The 21,001-nt window shown below is 54.3% G+C and overlaps 1 protein-coding gene across 10 annotated transcripts in view; it reads right to left on the minus strand.

Annotated features, from left to right (window-relative positions):
• The window catches only part of MAST3 (microtubule associated serine/threonine kinase 3), a 36,670-nt gene extending 18,232 nt beyond the window's left edge, over positions 1-18,438 (minus strand). For 2 of the 10 annotated variants that reach the window (XM_044253909.1, XM_044253904.1), the window contains exons 1-4: positions 3,084-3,289; positions 547-635; positions 395-464; positions 193-213 (exon numbers count right to left, since the gene is read on the minus strand). In XM_044253909.1, coding sequence (XP_044109844.1) covers positions 193-213; positions 395-464; positions 547-635; positions 3,084-3,172 — 269 coding nt within the window. In that variant the 5' untranslated portion in view covers positions 3,173-3,289. Of the gene's footprint in view, positions 1-192; positions 214-394; positions 468-546; positions 636-3,083; positions 3,290-8,768; positions 8,859-11,353; positions 11,386-18,361 lie in introns of those variants that run through there. The other 8 variants (XM_044253908.1, XM_044253903.1, XM_044253905.1 and 5 more) reach the window with 7 other exon arrangements.
• Between the last annotated feature and the right edge of the window lie 2,563 nt (positions 18,439-21,001).

Here is a 21,001-nt window from a genome sequence, read left to right on the forward strand (position 1 = left end):
GCCCCCAGCAAAGGGTATAGCACGTGGCAAATACCGAGTAAATGTTATAGAGTGAGTAAGTGACATTTAAGCGCCTGCTACCAACAGGTCCTTCATCAACTCTCATTGAGTGAGTTCGTGGCTTTTAGTGAGTTAATAGTTTTTAGACGGGAAGGTGTGCCCTCCTCCTCCCCAAGGGCTCCCTGAAATTACCTTTCCACGCGTGGGATGTGGCTGCAGAAGGCCGTGCATGTTTGCCAGGGGCAGAAGCCAGAGGGAGAGACCACCACAGGGCAGGGGATAGGGGAGGGGGAAAAAGTGAATGAGGAGGCAGGCCCAGCCACCAAGCACATGCTCCTGCCTGTCCCCTTCCCAGCTGTGCCAACACCAGCCCTCAAAGCCTGTGACCACTCACCTTCGGGCAAAGGGGAAGTTCACCGCAGATGCCGCTGAGAAGTTCCGAGGACTGTCCAGGGGGCTGTTGCCTGCTGGGGACGAGGCGGGGGACAATGAGTCAGAGATGGCGAAGATAGGACGCCGCCCCTGCGTGCTTGCTCCCACACTCACCTGTGGGCACGGAGAGTGGAGACAGGGGCCGGGAGAGGGTCGGCGAGGGCGTTCCTACCACCAGGCTTTTGCGGTTCCCACTACGGCAGCTGTCAGAAGACAAGGGGACAGGATTAGGTGCTGGCCCAGCCCTCCGGGCACAGAGACGTGCATGCCCAGGCCGGAGAACACATCTGGCCAGCTTTGGGGCAGGATGGGAAGCTAGGCGCGACCACTGCCCCTCTGACCCCAACTGGACGCTGGCATGGCCCCTTGTTCACACCACCTTTGAGGCCTGGGGTAGCCCTTTTTGACGAATATTACCTATTATTAAGATTACTGTGGTTATTATCAGTAGTGGCATTAAGCACTTCCAGGCTCCTGGTGAACCCTGCCCATGGCCAGGAGCCCCTGGCTCGCCTTCTTGGGCTTCTGTGTTCATGATCCCACCCCCACACCTTTGCCTATGCCCTGCCCGCTGCCAGGAGCACTGGCAAATAAAGCAGATGGCGGAGAGGACCCTGGAGCCCACTGGGGAACTGAAGCAGGTGTCCATTCCATCCCATGCACCCTTTCCCAGGCCCATGGCCCCAAGTGTCTTGGCAACCCCCCCTCCCCTGGACCTCCCCAAAAGGCCAATCTGACCCTTAAAAACCCTCAAGTCAGCACCTTGCAGAAGGTGCCATCCTTCTTAACTTTTGTCCACATGTATCCCTCCCTCCATCCCAATTCCCTTCTTCTAGAACCCCCTGGCCCAGGCCACTCCCACCCTGGCCCAGCCTCTCCCACCTGTGCCGGGGCCCCAGCCTCCGCCCTGGCAGAGGGAAATTGAGAGCAACATCATCTCCCCTCCCTCCCCGGTGCAGTCGCCCAGCAACGGCTCTGGAAGTGCATCAGCCCACAGACTCCCAGCCGCCAACGCAGCTCAGTGGCTCAGGGAGGGAGAGATGAAACCTCAGGGCCTCACGGGGCCAGGAATGGTGTCCCAGGCAGAAGGCACAGTGCAGGTTAAGGCATGGGACGGCATGGTCAGCCACCGACTGAGGCATCAAGACAGGCAGGGAGCCATGAGCAGCTGCCCTTCTGAGGCTCAGTTTCCCAATCTGTATACCTTGCAAGGTACCAGGAAGATTTGATGAAGTATATACACAGTGTTCAGGTCTGGGCCCAGCACTGGGTAGACGGCAGTGGGTACGGGCGGTGTTGTCTCTCTCCCCACAAGTCCTGCAGGGCCTGGGATGTGCAGCAGGAGGCCAGGCAATGCCTCCCCAGTGAATTCAGTCACCAGCTGCCCATCCCAACAGCCCCAGAGGTGGGAGAGACCACCTGCACCCATTTCCCAGCCTAGGAAACTGAGGCCACAGATGTCAACAGCCGCAGGGAACTGCCTGTAGTCTGATGTGCAAAAGCAAAAGTGAAACCCACAGGTTCCTATAAAACTTCCTGCCAACACCCAGCCCCCCCACCCATATAGCCGCCGGTGCCATATCCTCTCCCAGCCCTCATCTGGGTCGTCAGCCCCATGCTGCGCATTTGACACCAGTGGCAGCCTTTGGGAAAAACACTTGCCCCACCTCCCTCTTGCGCTCAGGCGGGGCCTTCTTGAAAACAGCCATATTTGATGTCTCAAGGGGAACCTGGGCATCATTTATTCACTTGCCGAGCATCTGTCCAGTGTCCACTCGCTCAGCCCTCCCTGGAGAAGACCCACGACCCTGAGAGGCTGCCTGGCCATTCAATAAACCCCCACGTGGGACAACACAGAGTGAGAATATGGCAGAAAACACTGGCCTGAGGCCAGCTGCCTGCACCTGATCCCTGAGGTGCCCCTAAGTCCTCTGTCACTCCACAGGATCTGGGAAAAGGGTCTAAGTCCTGACCCCTAGTACTCCAGGTCCTTTAGCAGCTGCCGTCCCTGCCCGGCCTTTGCCTATGCTCCCCTCTAGGAATGCCCCAACCCAGCACCAGTGAAAGGCCAGAAAACAGAGACGTTAAGGAACTGCCGGAGGTCACACAGCCACAGAGGAGCGGAGCTGTAATTTGAAGCCGAGTCCCGTCAAGTCCACAGCCCTTACTTGGCCTTTGCTTTTCAGAGAGGGAAACGGAGACTCCAAAACAGGCGAGGCTTTGCTGTGGTTAAACCCAGTATTTTACCCGATTTACCGGCTCCTACCACACCACCTGCACACCAGCCTCGTGCGGCAAATATCTGCTTCTGAAACAGTATTTCCGCTGACGGGGGCCCCAGGGACAGACGAGCTTCAGTTTTTCCAAGAAGATCCTCTCCAGGTCTGCCCGGGCCTAAAGACCCGGGTTTGAATCCTGGCCCGGTCCCACACCCTAACTGCGACCCCGGCAGGCAGACATCCAACTCCGGGTAACGAGGGGCAAAAAGGAGGTTGTCTGGGACCCTAGCGAATACCCTGATCCCAAAGCGTCCTCCCCCTTCCCCCTACTGTCGCACACACAGCGGCCCTCGCCACGCTGCCGGGATATACTTCTGGCAACTCGTGTTTGCTTGGCCGGCCGCCGAACCTTTGCCCGCACGGTGCCCCTACCTCTTGGAGCGCTGCAGCAGCGCGCCCTTGGCAAGGCGGCTCCGGTGGCCTGGCGCAGCCACAGCCGTCCAGTAGCTGGGATCGGACATGCTGCTTCTCTTTGTGCCGCCGCCGCCGTCGGAGACCCGGGAGGCGCGGGGGCGCAGCCGGCGGCGGCGGGGCGCGAACCTCCGCGGCCGGATTGGCCCCGGGAGCCCCGCGGAGCGGGGCAGAGTGTGCGCGCCGCGGGGTTGGGGGTAGGGGGCGAGGAGGAAGCGCGCGCCCCGCAGCGCGGCCGGGAACCCCGCCCAGGCGAGCGCGGGGGCGGGGCCTTGCGGGGGCAGGGCCTTGAGGGGCGGGGCGAGCGACGCGGAAGCGAGGCTGGAGGACCCGCGTGCAGGCTAGTGGGCTGGGCGTTGCCAGGGCCGCGGGCGGAGGGGCGGGGCGTTGCCAGGGCTGCGAGCAGCGGGGGCGGAGCGTTGGCGCCTCGTAGGTTAGGCCCTGGAACTTGGCCCCTTTCCTCGAAATGTAAATCTGTTCATGTCCCTTTTTCCCTCTCTCTCTTTCCCCCAACTCCCCTGCGCTAACCTCTTCTGAGTGTGGCACTTGAGAACTCTCCAATGGCCTGGCTTGGCTCATGCTACCGCGCCCACGCTGGCTTCAGTTCTCGGAATGTCCTTCCTGCCTGGCAAAATCTAGCGTCCCCTCTCCCAGGGAGCCTTTTCTTGTGTCTGGCTCTGTCTTCCCCAGGCTTCGGCTCCTGGGGGTCCCAGCATCTCCCAGCACTGGACTGGCAGAAAGGGCATGATTAATGGAGTCAGGGCATCTGACATGCTCTGCCTATGTGATGGAAAGGCCATCAACCTGGCTACAGTCAGGACTCAGAGGACACCTAATAGGTACCGCCTCATGCCGGTCTTCTCGATGGGAGGGGAACCAGGTCAATGGGATGATTACACGAATTAGATGCAAGGTGGCACCCACAGTGCCTGATACATGTTTGATCAATGTTAGCATCAGGCTAAACTTCCACGCCTCTGCTTCTCCATCTACAAATGTTCCCTCATGAAAATGGAATCGAATCAGAGGGACAGAAAGTGCTAGGAGTATGATACATGCTCACCATGGGAATAGGACTATCTCACACAGTAGGCAGTAGGCAGTAGGCAGAATTAATGCTTCTGCTTGTGACAGTCCCAAGAAGACAGGGACGGTGTCACCTTAAGAGCAGCCCCTTCACAGGTCACAGGACACATTTGGGAACTAACCCAAGGGGCCTGACATTGAAGCCCAGACCCCACATCTGAGAAGGGAAGGCATAGAAAGGCACCCTTGCCTGATATGTAATCCTAACTCTCTCCAACCCCCTTGCCACCAATTTTGCTTCTCAGGTCTCCCAAGAGACTCCCCACCCTGTCTTCCCAGCCAGTGTCACTCTCAGGTATCTCTTGGGTGTGTCCCCCCAGAACGCTCTCCATCTCCAGGTCCCCCAAGCCTGGGTCTCAAACACCCATAACTGGTCATTCAGTCACTCAACATTCATTGAGTACCTACTGTGTGCCTGACCCTGCGCTGAACCCTGAAGACCATGCCCTCAAGAGGCTCCAAGTCTGGAGGGGGAGGCAGAGAGTAAACCAGAAACAATGAAATGATCAAGGTAGTTTCCAACACTGAAGTCAAGGAAATAAAGGAACAGAGGTAACAATGGCAAAGGATGACTTTAGTCTGGAGGCCTCTGTGAGGAGATGACAATAAAGCCAGTAGAGATTGAGAAGGAAGAGGAGCCAGTCATGGAAACAGTGTTCCAGGCAGAGGGCACAGCTTGGGCAAAGGTCCTGAGACAGGACTGAGGGAAGGATGCCAGCAGGGCTTACCATGTAAGCCTTGTGCATTCTAAGAGGAGTGCAGCTGAACAGCAGAATCAAAGGGGTGCCATGAAGGGTGTGTGGGCAGGGGAGGGGCACGATCTGAACTGTCACCGCCCTCCCATGTCTGCCATGTGGAACAGGAGATATCAGGGACAGGAATGCAGATGGCATTAGGCCAGTGAGAGACTGACAGGGTCTGGGAGGGGAGACACTGAGGCCTGGACCAGGGGGACGCTGTGGAGAAAAGTGGGGGAGATTCTGGAATTGTTTTGTGGCCAATGGATGGGCCCTGCTGAGGGCCAGATGTGGAAGGGAGGATGGAAGCAGTCACTTCTGACCCTTAGGTGTTCCATCTGGGCCATGGGCCAGGGCCAGAGCCTCCTGCTCATGGGAAATGCAAATTCCCATAGGTCTGGGGACCCAAGTAGGGACGGAGTCATGGTCTCGTGTCACCCTCTGCTGACATGCTATGCCCACGAACCCTCCCTGCCACGTGTGCCAGGGACAATGCTGCGCAGTTAGGAAAGGAACTACCCTGCTTAATCCCAGCTGTGGCTACACCCCACACCATCTACATGCGCCCCATTACGCCCACTGCTCTGGCATCCCCAGCAGCCACTTCTCCCACGGCCATCTGGCCTCAGTTTCCTCCTCTGCAGAACAGGGATGCAGTTGACAATCCAGAGTGCCCGTGGCCACAGCAAAGGCCTCCCATGAAAGCCTGACCAAGCCGCTGATCTCTGGCGCCGGCTCGCTGCCCAGCAGATCCCGTCCCTCCCCAACTCACACATTTTCCATGGCTCCTCATTGCTTTTACAGCCAAACCACACTTCTGGGTGAATTCGTCTCAGATCCCAACCCTGTCTGCGACTCAGGATCTGTCTCCCTCTGCTTGTACTCGTGACTGCGTAAATGGCAAAGCCACAGGGAGCATACAGACCCCTACCCCCAACTCTTCCTTGGTCTGACCGCCCTTCCCACCTGCCCATGCCTTGTCCACACCACTTCCAGTCACGGATGCTGGGCGGTTCTTAGTACCCTGGAGAGAAAAATGCAAATCTTCCTGTCTTTGGCACTCAAGGCCCCAAGTGTCCCCCAAGGGAACACTCTTCTGACAATACCTTTTGCTGTGACCCTGTCGGAAAGGACCAAACTCACAGCTTTCCTCTCTACCCACCACCACCACCACCACAAGCAGAGCCCTACCTGCTTCCCATGTATCTGTGCCACAAGCATTAAACAGCATCAGCTATAGACCAAGCCCTGCCCTAGGATAGAGGACAGATGCAGGTCTGGTCCTCAAGGGGCTCCCAAGCCTCTGGGTAAGAAAAACAACCCAATAATCACACAAGAAAACATAGAAATCACACCTATAATGCAGTGTCCATGAGGGAAAGGGACAGGTATAATGGACATAATCGGGGCTTGGGAGACCCTGAATGGGGGGCTGTGGTTTGGAAAAGCTTCCTATATGGGGGCTTGATAGAGATTTGACAAATGAAGAAATGAAGAAATGGAGGAAATGGAGGAAATGGACCTCTGGGCAGACAAGCAGCACATGCCCTGAGGTTGGACCAGCTTGTGTTCTGGCAGCCCAGGAAGTCTCATGGCTAGAGTAGGGTGAGCCAGATGGGGAGATAGACGGGGAGGAGGTGGGGGTTGCAGGGGCCAGACTGATGGGGCCTCAGAAGCTGAGGGAAAAAAGGTGGGCTTATTCCTAGGGTGCTTGGGGCAGGGGAGGTAGGGACCCATTTCCTTTCCTGGCCCCAAGTGATGTGGTTCTGCTGCCCTCTCGTGGTGGGTGAGGAGACTTTTCTGCTCAGAACCCCAAACACTGCCTCCATTTGCTCCTGGTAAAACTGGCTCAACGGTTCACAACAGGTTCCTCCCCTCTTCTGGTCCTCACCCGGGGTAAAGGCCAAGGAGGTAGTAGAGGCCAAAGAGTCAGGGTCAGATTTGGCCTGACATTCTCTCCCAGGGTGGCCCTAGACAACACACTCTTAAATCCTGAGTTTCCTCCTCTCCTAAATAGGGGTACAGCAGTCCCTGCCTTCCACAGGACACCCCCACCTGGTCCAGCCCCCACCATCTCCTACCCAGATGTTGTCCTAGCCACCTCCCTGACTGCCACCTCCATTACTGTCACATGCCCCGGCAGATACTCTTCCCCCAAAACAGCCACAGAGGCTTTAAAAATCTTGGTCCTGGGGCGCCTGGGTGGCTCAGCTGGTTAGTATCTGCCTTTGGCTCAGGTCTTGGTTGGGGTCGAGCCCCACATTGGGTTCCTTGCTTGGCAGGGGGCCTGCTTCTCCCTCTCCTCCCCACTCATGCTCTCTGTCACTATTTCTGTCTCTCTCTCTCTCAGATAAATAAATAAAATCTTCAAAAGACCCCACACAAACCTTGGCCCTGCCTCAGGACCTTTGCATGTGAAGTTCCCATTGTCTGGTGCCCCCCTGCCCCTGGCTCTGCCTAGGTCTTGATTAAAACCCACCTCCCTGGAGTGCCTGGGTAACTCAGGTGGTTAAGCATCTGTCATCTGCTCAGGTCACAATCCCAGGGTCCTGGGATTGAGCCCAAAATTAGACTCCCTGCTTAGTGAGGAGTCTGCTTCTCCCTCTCCCACTCCCCCTGCTTGTGCTCTCTGTCAAACAAACAAATAAATAAATAAATAAAATCTTAAATAAAATAAAACACCACCTCCCCCAAGAGGTCACTATCTGAATGTATCCTGTTTGTCCACTCACTTCTTTACTGCCCACCTCCTTAGAGCTGACTAAAAGCCACTTGAAGGAGGGGCTATTTCAGTCCTGTTCACATCTATGCCCTTAGCACCTGGCTTGCAGTAGGCGTCTACTTAATGTTAACTGTTTGTTACCCAGCACCAAGTGTGGACTCCAAATTGTTCTCTCTTCTCCCCATTAAAGGTCTGTGGAAAGAATCTAAGCAGCTCATTCACCCTAAGGTATAAATGATTGATGGGCCCTCAAATTCTAGACATCACTGATTTACACATCTGTCGTCTCCCTGAACTTTTCCCAAGCTGTGTGAAGAGCCCGTGATAACCCTTATATTCCCTCCTGTACCAGGCGGGGGGTGGGGGGGACCCTGAGATGGCGCCAGTCACAGAGGGTGGCTCAGACCCTCAAAAGACTTGGGCAGCCAAGCTGGCCCTGATGCTTAGTCTCCAGATGTACTAAACGAGGAGAACTGGTGTGTCCTCTCTGAGCCTCGGTTTCTCCAGCTGAGGAATGGGGTCGGGAAGGGCACCTCTCTCCCGGGGCACCTTTCCTCCCTCCTGGGGGAGGAAACAGAAGGCATTTGGGAGAGCTGGCCCCAGTCAGGCTGATTCTCTCCTGACACCACTTTGCCTTGTTCAGTGCATGGGGCAGTCATGGTGAACTCTCAGCCTTGGGTGGGTATGTGTGTGCGTGTGTGCACGTGAGTGTGTGTCTATAAACTCTGAGGGAGGAGCTTTCCGACCCGCTGACCTGGGTGTGGGGAGGGTCCCTGAGGTCCTAGCCTGGAAGGTGAGGCTGATTCAGTAGGGGTCAGGCTGGGAACCCAACACCTGTCTCAGGATGTCCTTGGGCAAGAGCTCAAGTTCTGGCCTCACCTTGGCCACCTGTCGGATGGAGGACCTGTTGGCTAGGGCTGAAAATTTCCCATCAAGGTCTTAGTGTGGATAGCACTTTCATTTTACGGAGGGGTAAACTGAGGCCCAGAGAGGCAATGTCACCAGCCCACAGTACCTTGGTGGGGAGGGTCTTGGTGGCTTCTGAGGCTCTGGGGGTGCCAGGGCAATGTCCGAGCCCCGCCCCGATAGGCTGTCACTTACCTCCAGGGGTGCAGGCCCAGCGAGGGGCTGCAGGGGCTGCAGGGGCTGCTGGGGCTCAGCAAAGATGGGCTCTGGCTGCTCGGAGACAGACTGCAAAGAAAGAGGCCGGGGACGGTGAACCTGGTGGTGGCCCCTGCGTGTGGCCAAAGCCAGAGATGGACAGGGATTTCAGTTCCCTTAGGGAGAAGGGGCCCCAAGGCCCAGGATTCTGGGTCTCTAGCAGGCCGCGAGGGCGGGGCCTGACTGATGACCCCAGAGGGCTCCCCGGAGGCGGTGGTGCGACTCTGGGCGACTTAAACTGAGACACACGGATAAGGGTGGTTATCTGTCTGCTTCTCTCCCCGCCACCCTATTTCCCCCCTTCTCCGACAAGCACTCACTCAAGGGTCAGCGCCGGGATGTGCAGCTTGTCTCTGCGAGACTTCATGCCGAGGCCGGGGCTGCGTCTACGTGGCCGGGTGCCAAAACCACCTTTGTGGCCCCCTGAACCCCGATCACCGTGCGATCGGGCAGACCCACAGACGCGGACGTGGGGACAGCACGCCTGGTCGGCGCTACCAACGCGGCGTGGAGGCTGGGCCGCTGGGGGCGCGGGGGGCGGGCTCTCTCCTCCTCGGGGCGGGGCTCGGAGCCCCGCACCTGCGCGCAGGCCCAGCCCAGCAGGAAAAGTCGGGTTGCGGGAGGCTGGAGTCGCGGGTGCCACCCCCTCCCGGAGAGCGACGCCAAGGCTGCCAGGTCTCCAGCCCCCGGGCTGCGCCACCGGAAAGGAAGGGCGGTCACTGTCTTCCAGATTGGCAATATTGCTCCATCGTCTGGCCCCGCCCCTTCCCGGCTACGGCCGGGTCTCTGCCCTCGCCCCGCCCCCCCGGGGGGGTTGCCGGTGGGGGGGGGTGTCACTCGGACCCGGGATCTGAGTGCGTCTTGACCCTGTTCCCCATCACTAGCAGCTCAGCACAGCATTCGGAGCCCCTCTTGGCGGTCTCAGCATCCCCGCGGTTACCAGGGGCCGGGGCTACGCCTCCAGGCCTTTGCTTCACCGGTTTCCCTCTCGTCAGGAGCGTCGTCTCCCTCACCCACATCCGAATTCAGTCCCGCGGGCCCCTCTTTCGCGGAGCCGTCCCTACACAACCACGCATGGCTCCCTGAGTCCCATCCTCTCTTTTGCCCGGTGCAGATCCCAAGAGTCTGGGGTTGTTTGTGTCTGGCTATGGCCCCCTTAACACCCCACTTGGACCCAGTCAGGAACACGGCAGGGAGCAGAGTAGACAACCCTCAGGGGAGTCTTTGTCCTGGTCCTGCCCCAGTAGCCCAGGACTTTGCCCTCTATGGTTCTTTTTCCTGCCCACTACCCCGCCCCCAAACTGGGCAAAGGCCAGAAACAGTGCCCGCCTTCTGGTCAATGTTGGAGCCCTGCCCCTACTGGGCCCCTCAGGCTCCTCCTCACCAGCTGCACTATCCCCAGCCCAACAAGAACAGATGGTCTGGGCTTGGGGGCCAGTTTGACCCCATCCCCACCATCAGATTTCAAACTCTCATCCAACCCCTAGGACTTCCCCCTTCTCCTCACCCTCCATCTCCCCTATGCTGTCTTCACTCCAGCTACCCCTGTTTCCACGGTGTTCTTCCAATGTCAAGCTGGTTTGCACCCCAGGACCTTTGCCCATGCTATTCCCTCTAGCTGGAAGGCCATTCCCCTCGAATTTTCCCCCTTGCCTCTGCCTCCTTTTCCAGATCTAGGCTCAAATGTCACCTCCTTCAAGAGGCCCCATATCTGCAGGGCTAAAGCTGTCCCCTAGCCCCTCGATCTCTGTTTAATTTTTCCCCTGCATAGTATCACTTCACCATCACTCTCCCCAAGAGAGTATGAGCTCATGGGCAGGGTTCAGCATTGGACCCCATCTCTGGGTCCCCCTTGCCTGGAACAGGGCCTGACGCACAGTAGGCACTCAAAAAAAGTTTGTTAAGTGGATGATTTCACGCAAGGCAAGAGAATTCCCACCCCTCAGGCCAACACAGGCCCCAAAGAGGGGGTGTCTTGCACTTACACACTTTCGGACCACCAGCACAAGGCAAACCCCTCACTGTCTTGGGCTTTGGTTTCCCATCCATACACTGGCAAAGGCACGGACCAAAATGTTCTGTGAGCTTTTGGGATCAAAAATGCCAACCTACAGACAAACGTTAATGAGACCCTGAAGCATACACTTTTCTACCCGTGTTTCCTGAGAGTGAGCACCCCATCACGGGAGGCATGCAAGCTGGTTCTGGGATACTTGGCTGGAATTCTATAGTTTGGACTTTAGGTGTGAGACAATTTTCCCTTTTCCAGGCTGGATGTCCTTGTGTCAGTGGTAAACCCTGCTGCACTTGTCAATTGTTTCCTAAATTGCAAACTGGCCTGGGCCTCCCAGTTTGTGACCACCAAGTAAAGCACTTCTGAAACATTTTGTAAACGCCGGGGGAAAGGATCAAAGTGAGAAGCTTTGTTATAATTATTAAATATATTCACAGTTTGGAGGCTGCTGCTGAAAAAAATCTGTATCCAGGACCATAGGGCCCAGCCCACTGGCCTTAGATGAACTCACCCACGTCCTCGGCGTGGCAGGCTCAGCTCCTTCTGAAATGAGAGGAAACAAGGGTCATTCCTGAGGTGGCAAGGCCTTCACATCCCTGGCCCTCCTCCCAGCTCTCCCCCCCCACACCCCGTTGGCCCCTTCATCACCCAACTCCAGCCAATGTCTCCTTTCTACTGCCCCACACGCTGGGCTCTGCCCTGCCTCAAAGCCTTTGCACCTGCTTTGTCTTCTGCCAGGACAGCCTTCCCTCTCCTTTAGTGCTAGTTAATTGCACATCCTTCCTCAGCTCAGGCATCCCTTCCTCCCGGAAGCCCTCCCAGACTCCCAGTCACTTCTCTGCCCAGCTCATACCCTACTCGCACCAAAAACAGCTTCGTAACTTTAAATAACAAATTAGTTATATTTATAAATAAGTGTGCCAGTAGTGGCTAAATACTAACGATCTGCTGAGGAATGGGAGATTCTTTTTTTTTTTTTCTTAAGATTTTATTTATTTGACAGAGAGACAGTGAGAGAGGGAATACAAGCAAGGGGAGTGGGAGAGGGAGAAGCAGAGGGAGAAGCTCCCTGCTGAGCAGGGAACCCAATGCTTTGGGGCTTGATCCCAGGACCCCGGGATCATTATTTGAGCTGAAGGCAGATGCTTAATGACTGAGCCACCCAGATGCCCCAGAAAGGGAGATCCTTGACTCATTCTCATCCTGCCCCTGCCAGATCTGAAAGCCCTTCCCCTCTTACCTATGCAGATTTGTGTCCTGGGAGCCACTGAAGGGTGGGGACCCTGATCTGTGACTCCCTATTGAAGACCCTTTTAGAGCTCAACAAGCTGACTTGCATCAACCCTGGGTGTCCTCACCAGGGCAAAAAGCCCGAACTTGGGGTCCACGGTGACCTGAATCCATCCTCAAATGTGGCTCACCCAAGAAGGTTTTTAAATTCTCAAAAGGTCATGTAGCACCAGTTTAGAATCTGTGTTTACTCTGACCTGGATCAGGATCTACTTATTATCTGTTCCTTCCTGGCTGTGGGACCTTGAGCAAGAAACTTGTACTATCTGTGCTTTGATTTTCCCATCTATAATGTGGAGGTTAACATCAGGAGGGGTCCAGGGTAATAAGGATCAGTTAGTATTACTGTTGCTGTTGTGTGTCGCTGTGCTATTGTTGAGCTCAGCCAGGGTCCAGGCGGACTGTTATAATACCTGATACATTTTACATTTACCGAGCCACCTACTACAGATCAGGAGCAGGGCCATTTCACCGGCTGGGAAACTGAGGCGCAGAGGGAAGCCTGCCGCCCATGTCTCTTGACAGGGAGAAGGTGGGGAATCCGGGTCTCTGGACATCCCTCTTCCCCCCACTCCCCGTCCCCACCACCAACACACACACACACACACACACACACACACACACACACCAGGGCAGTCGCCTAGAGGACACACGACTATTTTTACCCAGGTGGGCTCTGGGCTGCCCACATCCAGAGCGGGGCGTTCACCATGGCAACCACTGACGTCATCAGCCTCCGCAGCCAATTCCAGAGGGCCGGAAGCTGCCCCGCGCAGGACTCAGCTGGGAGAGGCTGGCTGGGTCCCCCAGCTAGGTAAGGGGAGGGTCCACAGGATTGGGGTATCATCCCAAGGGCTGACCCCAATTACCTTGAGCCCACAAAACAAAACCAAGCCATGCAAGACAGGAAGAGGCTAACCTGCCATCCTGAGATGTTTCTGTCTGCCTGAATGAATACCTCTGGGGACCCGGAGCTCAATATCATTCAGGGAAATTGATCATAGTCCCAGAACCACCACCACCACCACCACCATTAATACCTCCTTCGGCCCCCTCCAATTGTTTTGGGATCCTATGGCAGCTTACCCTTCTCCTCTAACCTGTGAAAGAGTGAGGAGCTGGCGTCGGCCAGGGCTGCTAGCTGCACCCTCCCCCATTCCAACCATTTCCTTCCAAAGCCCGGCAGCCCTGTGTTCTGGCAAGCTCCCCCTCATCTGAGCTGTATGACCCCCTCCAAGCAATCTCACACCTCTGTGCCTCAGTTTCTTCATTTGGAAAGCCTCCTGGTGACACAAGGTCCTGGAAGGAATCAAGTAGCAAGCCAAGGGCTTGGCACCATGGGAGGTTTTGATAAATCAGAGCCAAGACAGTGATTTCGTGAGATTAATAATAACCACCAATTGAACCACATATTTTAATTTGCTTCCAAAATACAAAAAGATGTGAAGTGGCAGAGAGAAGCGAGGGAAGGTCGGCAGCCCCCTGCAAAGGCTCTGTGGAAAGCTAGGACCACATGGAACTCTCCTGGCACCGCCCCCGGACCCTCTGCTCCCAGAGCCATCTGCTTCCGCCTTCAGCCCCCTCTTTGCAGGCTGTTCCCCAAGGAGTGACTCCCGCGTAGACGGGGTAGGTGGGGGCTCCGATCCCTTAAAACTGCCCTTTAAAGATAATATTTACGGCATTCTCTTGTGTTCTTGGCTGGGCAATGCTGCCTTCCAGCCAGAAGCCTCAGCTCCATCCTGAGGAACCCTCAATCTGAAGAAGACAGAGCAGGACATGGACACCCCCATACTGGAGGCAACAGGGGGGACCCAGAGGGAGAGAAGGGTTGGAGGTGGGGCTGGAGGGAGCCAAGAGGCTTCCTTGGAGGGGCTGTCAGGCTAGTGGGAAACTGTAGGGTGGAGGTGGGACTCAGCCCACCTGGCACCGAGCCCCATGGGAAGTTGGCAGCTGCAAGGAAGGGAGAGAAGTCAGCAGGGACCACATAGCACCAGCCTGAGGGCTTTTGCGAGGAACAGAGTAAGTGGAAATGGACCACGAGGAGAAAGGCTGGGCCTTTCAGGGAAGCCCTCCAACAGCTGCGGGAGAGACAAAGTACAGATACAGCTCTGACCACCTCCTTGCCGCCTGGATTTAGGCACCTAGGGTTTTAAAATTCTGTCCTGGGGCGCCTGGGTGGCTCAGTTAACTGGTTAAGCCTCTGTCTTCAGCTCAGGTCATGATCCCAGCATCCTGGGATCGAGCTCCGCCTCTGGCTCCCAACTCAGCAGAGAGCCTGCTTCTCCCTCTCCCTGCCACTCTACTTGTGCTCTCTGTATCTCTCTGCCAAATAAATAAATAAATAAAACTTAAAAAAAAAATAAAATTCTGTCCTTTGTGAAGCAAAAGGCCAAGTGGGAGATGATAAAAATAATGATAAAATAGTAAGAATAGCATTTGTAGCAATAACGGCTTCCATGAACTAGCCCCTAAAATCACGGCACAGAAGAGGGAGCTGAAGCCAAACCCAGAAGGCCCAGATGCCGGCTCCTGCCTTGACCAAACGCAAACTGGTGTTTGGAGGGCAACACCAGGTCCTGTTCACCACCTCCCAGCGCACAGCCAGCTGCGCCGCCTACATTGGCACAACCAGACTGGCCAGTGTGCCCAGAGCCACTGCCTGGACTGCTCAGTAAGCAACTGACCTCGCCACGGCTTCCTAAAGCTTTTATGAATTGACTCTCTGACCTTTAGGAAGTCAGCCTCCAGAGTATCTGATTGGCTCGGACCAGTAGGCTGGCCCCTGATTGGCCGGGAGGTGGTGCTCCTGGGCCCATTAACGAAGCTCCAGTTAAGGGACTGTATACCTTAATGGCCCAAACTGAGGTCCTCAACATCTTTGTACCCACAGGAGCCAGACTGGCTAGAATTCCAAATCTCTTACTCTCCCTCTCTGATCCTCAGTTTCTGCCTCTGAAAAAGGAGGCTAATAATAGCACTGATCTCTTGCGGTGTTAGGAGAATTAAATGTACAGCCAGTGTTCAGCATTTATAGGTGCCTGTTCATGTGAGCCGTTATTTATTCACATTTTTAAAATTAATTTTTAAAATTTTTTATAAACATATAATGTAGTTTTATCCCCAGGGTACAGGTCTGTGAATCGCCAGGTTTACACATTTCACAGGACCCACCACAGCACATACCCTCCCCAATGACCATATCCCCACCACCCTCTCCTGACCCCTCTCCCCCCAGCAACCCTCAGTCTGTTTTTTGAGATTGAGTCTTCTATGGTTTATCTCCCTCCTGATCTCATCTTCTTTCATTTTTTTCTTTTCCTACCCCCCATACTCCCCATGTTGCATCTCCACTTCCTCATATCAGGGAGATCATATGACAGTTGTCTTTCTCCGATTGACTTATTTCTCTAAGCATGATACCCTCTAGTTCCATCCACGTCGTCGCAAATGGAAAGATTTCATTTCTTTTGATGTGAGCCGTTATTTATACTAATATTATTCTTTATAAATTATTTTCATTGTCTGGGGCACCTGGGTGGCTCGGTGGGTTGAGCGTCTGACTCTTGATTTCGGCTCAGGTCAGGATTTCTGGGTGGTGGGGTCGAGCCCTGCATCCCATTCCAGCGTGGAGTCTGACCCTCTCTGTGCTCCTCCCCCACTCATGCGCTCTCTTTCTCGCTCTAAAGTAAGTAAATAAATAAATAAATTTAAAGATTTTATTTATTTATTTGACAGAGAGACAGCGAGAGAGAGAGAGAGAGAACACAAGCAGGGGAAATGGGAGAGGGAGAAGTAGGCTCCCCACGGACCAGGGAGCCCGATTCAGAGGCTTGATCCCAGGACCCTGAGATCATGACCTGAGCTGATGGCGGACGCTTAACTGACTGAGCCACCCAGATGCCCCTCCTTTTTTTTTTTTTAGATTTTATTTATTTAATTAAATTTAATAAATTTAATTTGATTATTAAATATATTTTCACGAGGCTCAGTCGGTTAAGCATCTGCTTTTGGCTCCGGTTGTGATCCCAGGGTCCTGAGATGGAGCCCCATGTTGGGCTCTCTGCTCAGCGGGGAGCCAGCTTCTCCCTCCCCCTCTGCCTGCCACTCTGCCTACTTGTGTTCCCTCTCTTTGCCAAATGAACAAATAAAATCTTAAAAAAAAAAAATGTATATATATATACATTTCTTTTTTCCTCCTTAATTTTTGTCTCCTACTTGGTCGTTCACTCCAGTCCCCTCCCTGGCTTCGGGCCACCTCTTTGCCCTCCACCGGCTCCAGAGGAGTCCTTCAAAGCCCCGGTGTGTTCTTCTCCCCTGCTTCAGCACTTTTCCTAGTTCCCAGTCACCCTAGGGGGAAAGTCTAACCTCTTCCAAATCAGCGCTGGAAGCTCCTGAAGCAGATGGTTCCCCTCTGACATCCCCAGCTCTGGAGCTAAGAAATGGCTTCTAGTTTTCCCATAAAACACATAGAGTTACATGCTTCTGGGCCCAGAATTCCGGCACCCATCTGGGGGTGTCCCCACGTGTTCCTCTGCCTCCATGGGGAAGGACTGCTAGTGCAGAGCTGGTCTGGAGGGGGAGCCAAACCTGCCTGGGTTCAAATCCTGACTCTGTCACCTACATGCTGTGACACCTGAACAGTGGCTACGCTCCTCAAAGCCTCAGTTTCCCCTTTTGTAGCATGGGGCTCGCCATCAGGGTACGGATGCCCCCACCATGGAACAGGCCCCCACTTCCTGACGTCAGCAGCGCCCCCATTCGCCTACCCGATGGCAGTTCCTCTATTTTAAGAGGCCGCGGGCGGGGCTCGAGTCTAACTGGGGCTCCGGGCGGGGCCTGTCCCCCCACAACACCCCACTGCTCACCGCCCCCTCCTCTAGGCCCAGCCCCCTCACTCCTGCCTCTGGCCTCGGACTTTCGTCTTTCAGCCCCCTCCCCCCAACGCCGAGCGGGAGTGGGGGTGTTTCTGCCCGCAGCTCTGTCCCTGCCCTCCCTGACCCACCGCCCACCCCGTCCTTTCTAGGTTTTAGCTTCGCTCAGACGCTTTTATTTCCCCATACACACCCCCCACCTCCCCCCACCCCCAACCCGCGGCTGCTTCCTCCGCTCCGAGGCCACCCAGCCACGCTCAGTTCAGGCGCCTTCTCCAAGTGTGCCCGAGCGTCCCACGATGCAGCTGACCACTCCTTGGGGTCGCTGCTGCTCATTGTTTCGCCCAAAAGGCTGGGAGATCCCGAAGAGCGGTTTTAGAGGGTCAGCACCCCGTTGCCTCTCCACTGCCGGGCACACAGCAGGCACTCAATGAATGTTTGTTGTGTAAATGATGCGTCTCAGATTCCCGATCAGCAACCTGGGAGCTTGTTAAGGGTGTGGTCTAAGGCCCCAGGGGGAATTGGCTAAATCGCCTCAATTCCCTTTGCACCGAGGTCCAGAAAAGTCAAAGACGTTGCCCACCGGGGTCACAGGGCCCCCTGCGTGGGTTCGAATTCTGACACCCATGTTCTTACCTCCTAGTAAGTGAGCCTCCCAAACACAAACCCAAGGCTAGAGGTCAGAAAAGGAGAGCCCTTACAGCAAATGGGGAAACTGAGGTCCGGAGAAGCAAAAGTGGCTCCCGCCCTCCTCCTCCTCCCCACTCCCCACCGCCGCAGCCAGTTGGCAGTGCCCTGTGCGCGAGAGAGCTGGTTAAAGCCGCCGGATTGAAGCCCTGTTGGGCCACCTCGAGTTTGTGACTTTTCCAGACTCGAGCCTCACTTTCCTTATCTGACAAATGGGCGCCTGGACAGCCCCAACCTCCCGGGCTCACCTTAGGGGTGATCTGAGGCTGGGGCGCGGTGGCGCAGCGAAACCAAGAGGCAGGTAATAATACACATTAATTAATATTAATATATCACTAGTAAAAAGATTAATTCAAGGATGAACATATGGTGAGCGCTCAAAGGCTGCTGTTGCTCATATTATTATTAGAGCAGCTGGTGGTAAGGGGCGCAGCCTTCAGCCCCTTTTTCCCACGCTGGCACTTGGAGCCTCAGTTTCCCCATATGTCAAACGGGGTATAGCCCCTTCCCACCAGGCAAAAAGCACTTTGACAAGCGGGTGGGCAGAAGGAAAGACCGGAGCGCACGTCCCGCCTTCCGCCTCAGTTTCTCCGGATGCCGAAGCTCCGCCCCTGGCACCCAGTTCAGGTCTACTCTGCCACGCTCTCCGCCCGCCCACGCAGGGGCCTCACCTGGAGCCCTCGGCGCCGCAGGAGGCTCGGTTCGTCCATGGCCCGCTAGTCCGCACCGCCCGGCCCGCCCCCGGCCCCGCCCCAACCTGCCAAGCCCCGCCACCCCGCGCCATTGGTCAAGCCGGTCAGCTGATGGGCCTTGCCCCGCCCCTCTCTCGGAACCCTCCTGGCAGGGCTCCGCCTCCATCGGATGGCCGGACCTCCTTCCAGGCCCCACCCTACCCACCAGCCAAGATGAAAACATTTTTTTTTTTTCAATGAGTCCTCCCAGAAGTAAGGGAACATTATCATCCCCATTTTGCAGATGAAGAAACTGAGGCTCCTAGAAGTTAGTTAATATGCCCAGGGCACACAACAGGGCTGGTTCTAGGGTGAGGTGAATGAAGCACCCAGTTCCATTCAAAATTTAAGAGGGCCCACAAACATCAGTAATTAAGAGACCCCAAGATTGTAAGAGGATAGCTTAAAGAATTTAAACTAACTCAAAAGAGGCGTGATGAACTAAATATCACAATTTATTTATTTTTTTTTGTTTTTAATATTTTATTTATTTATTTGACAGAGAGAGGGAATCACAAGTAGACAGAGAAGCAGACAGAGAGAGGGGGGAAGCAGGCTCCCTGCTGAGCAGAGAGCCCGATGCGGGGCTCGATCCTAGGACCCTGAGATCATGACCGGAGCCGAAGGCAGAGGATTAACCCACTGAGCCACCCAGGCGCCGCTAAATATCACAATTTAAAATAAAGACAGTATCAAACTCTGCCTGTACGTGAACCTGCCTCTCTTTTTTTCACCCTAATCCTTGCCTTAGTCCCAATAAAACTTTATTTACAAGAACAGGAAGCCACTGTTGTTGGCACTTTCTGTTTTGAGGACGGCTGCTTTTGCTAAGCCAACTGGGCACCCGGCTAAGTGCCTCATGAAGACCACCTTTCACAGGTTATCTGATGATAATTGGGTCAGCTCCACTTTGCAGAAGGGAAACTGAGGCAGGGAAAATCCCAAAGTCCCAAGATGACATCCGTGTTCTCTCTTTCACTGGGACTTCCATTCTCTGGTCTCTGCAGCTTCAGATTCCCTTGGCTACTCCACTGTTGGACGTGGGCATTAACAGTATCTTCTCAGGCTGGAGGAGACCCTAGGGAGGGTCCACTTGCCTTTGACGTTCTATAGGCTCCTACCGAATCACAATGGTCAGAATGAGCACATAAAAATACATTAAAAAAACACAGAAAAATCCCTGACAGCACTAGTTTTTCTTATGCACATTTAAAAATTGACATATAATTCACACACCATAAAATACACTCTTTGTAGGTGAACCATGAGAGACTATGGACTCTGAAAAACAATCTGAGGGGTTTGAAGTGGCGGGGGGGTGGGAGGTTGGGGTACCAGGTGGTGGGTATTATAGAGGGCACGGCTTGCATGGAGCACTGGGTGTGGTGAAAAAATAATGAATACTGTTTTTCTGAAAATAAATAAATTGGGGAAAAAAAAGAAAAAAATTACACTCTTTGTAAATTTTTTAAAAAGATTTTATTTATTTACTTGACAGAGAGAGACAGTGAGAGAGGGAACACAAGCAGGAGGAGTGGGAGAGGGAGAAGCAGGCTTCCCACTAAGCAGGGAACCCGATGCGGGGCTTGCTTCCAGGACCCTGGGATCATGCTCTGAGCCGAAGGCAGACGCTTAACAACTGAGCCATCCAGGCACCCCAATTTTTTATTTTTCTAAATACAGCTTTTTAAAGTGGTATTTAACATATTCTCAGAGTTGTGTAATCATCACCACTATCTAACCCCAGAATATTACATCAACCCTAAAAGAAAACCTTGACCCAGGAGCAGTCCCCGTCCTCCTTCCCCAGCCCCTGGCAACCACCGTCTGCTTTCTCTCTCTATGGACTTGCCTGTTGTAGACATTTCATATATATGGGCCCACACAACACATGGCTTTGTGTGTCTGGCTTCTTTTGCTCATTGCATTTTTAAGATTTTATTTATTTATTTGACAGAGAGAGAGATCACAAGTAAGCAGAGAGGCAGGCAGAGAGAGAGGGGGAAGCACGCTCCCTGCTGAGCAGAGAGCCTGATGCGGGGCTCGATCCCAGGACCCCGAGACCATGACCTGAGCCAAAGGCAGAGGCTTAACCCACTGAGCCACCCAGGCATACTCAGTACGTTTTCAAGGTTTATCTGTATCATAGCTTGAATCAGTGCCTCCTTCCTTTTTTTTGGCTAAATAGTATTCCGTTGTGTGGATGGACCACATTTTGTTTCCTCATTCATCTGTTAATAGATGTTGGAGTTTTCTCACCTTTTGGCTATTGTGAATTGTTTTGCTCTGAACATTCACACACAAGTTATTGTGTGGACATCTGCTTTCAATGCTCTTGGGTTTTTACCCTTAGGAGGAGAATCCCTGGCTCCTATGGGAATTCTCTATTTCAGCTTTTCCAGAAACTTCCAGACTGTTACGGGCAGTCCAAAGCAGTCACGGTCATGGGCTGAGTAGTGTCTTTCCAAAACTTGTATGTTGAAATCCTTTCAGTTTGTACTTCAGAATGTGGCTGCATTTGGAGATAAGGCCTTTATGGTTCGTTTTTTTTTTTTTTTTAAGATTTTATTTATTTATTTG

Source organism: Neovison vison, chromosome 6 (assembly GCF_020171115.1).
Source record: "Neovison vison isolate M4711 chromosome 6, ASM_NN_V1, whole genome shotgun sequence".
Classification (NCBI taxonomy): Eukaryota; Metazoa; Chordata; class Mammalia; order Carnivora; family Mustelidae; genus Neogale; species Neogale vison.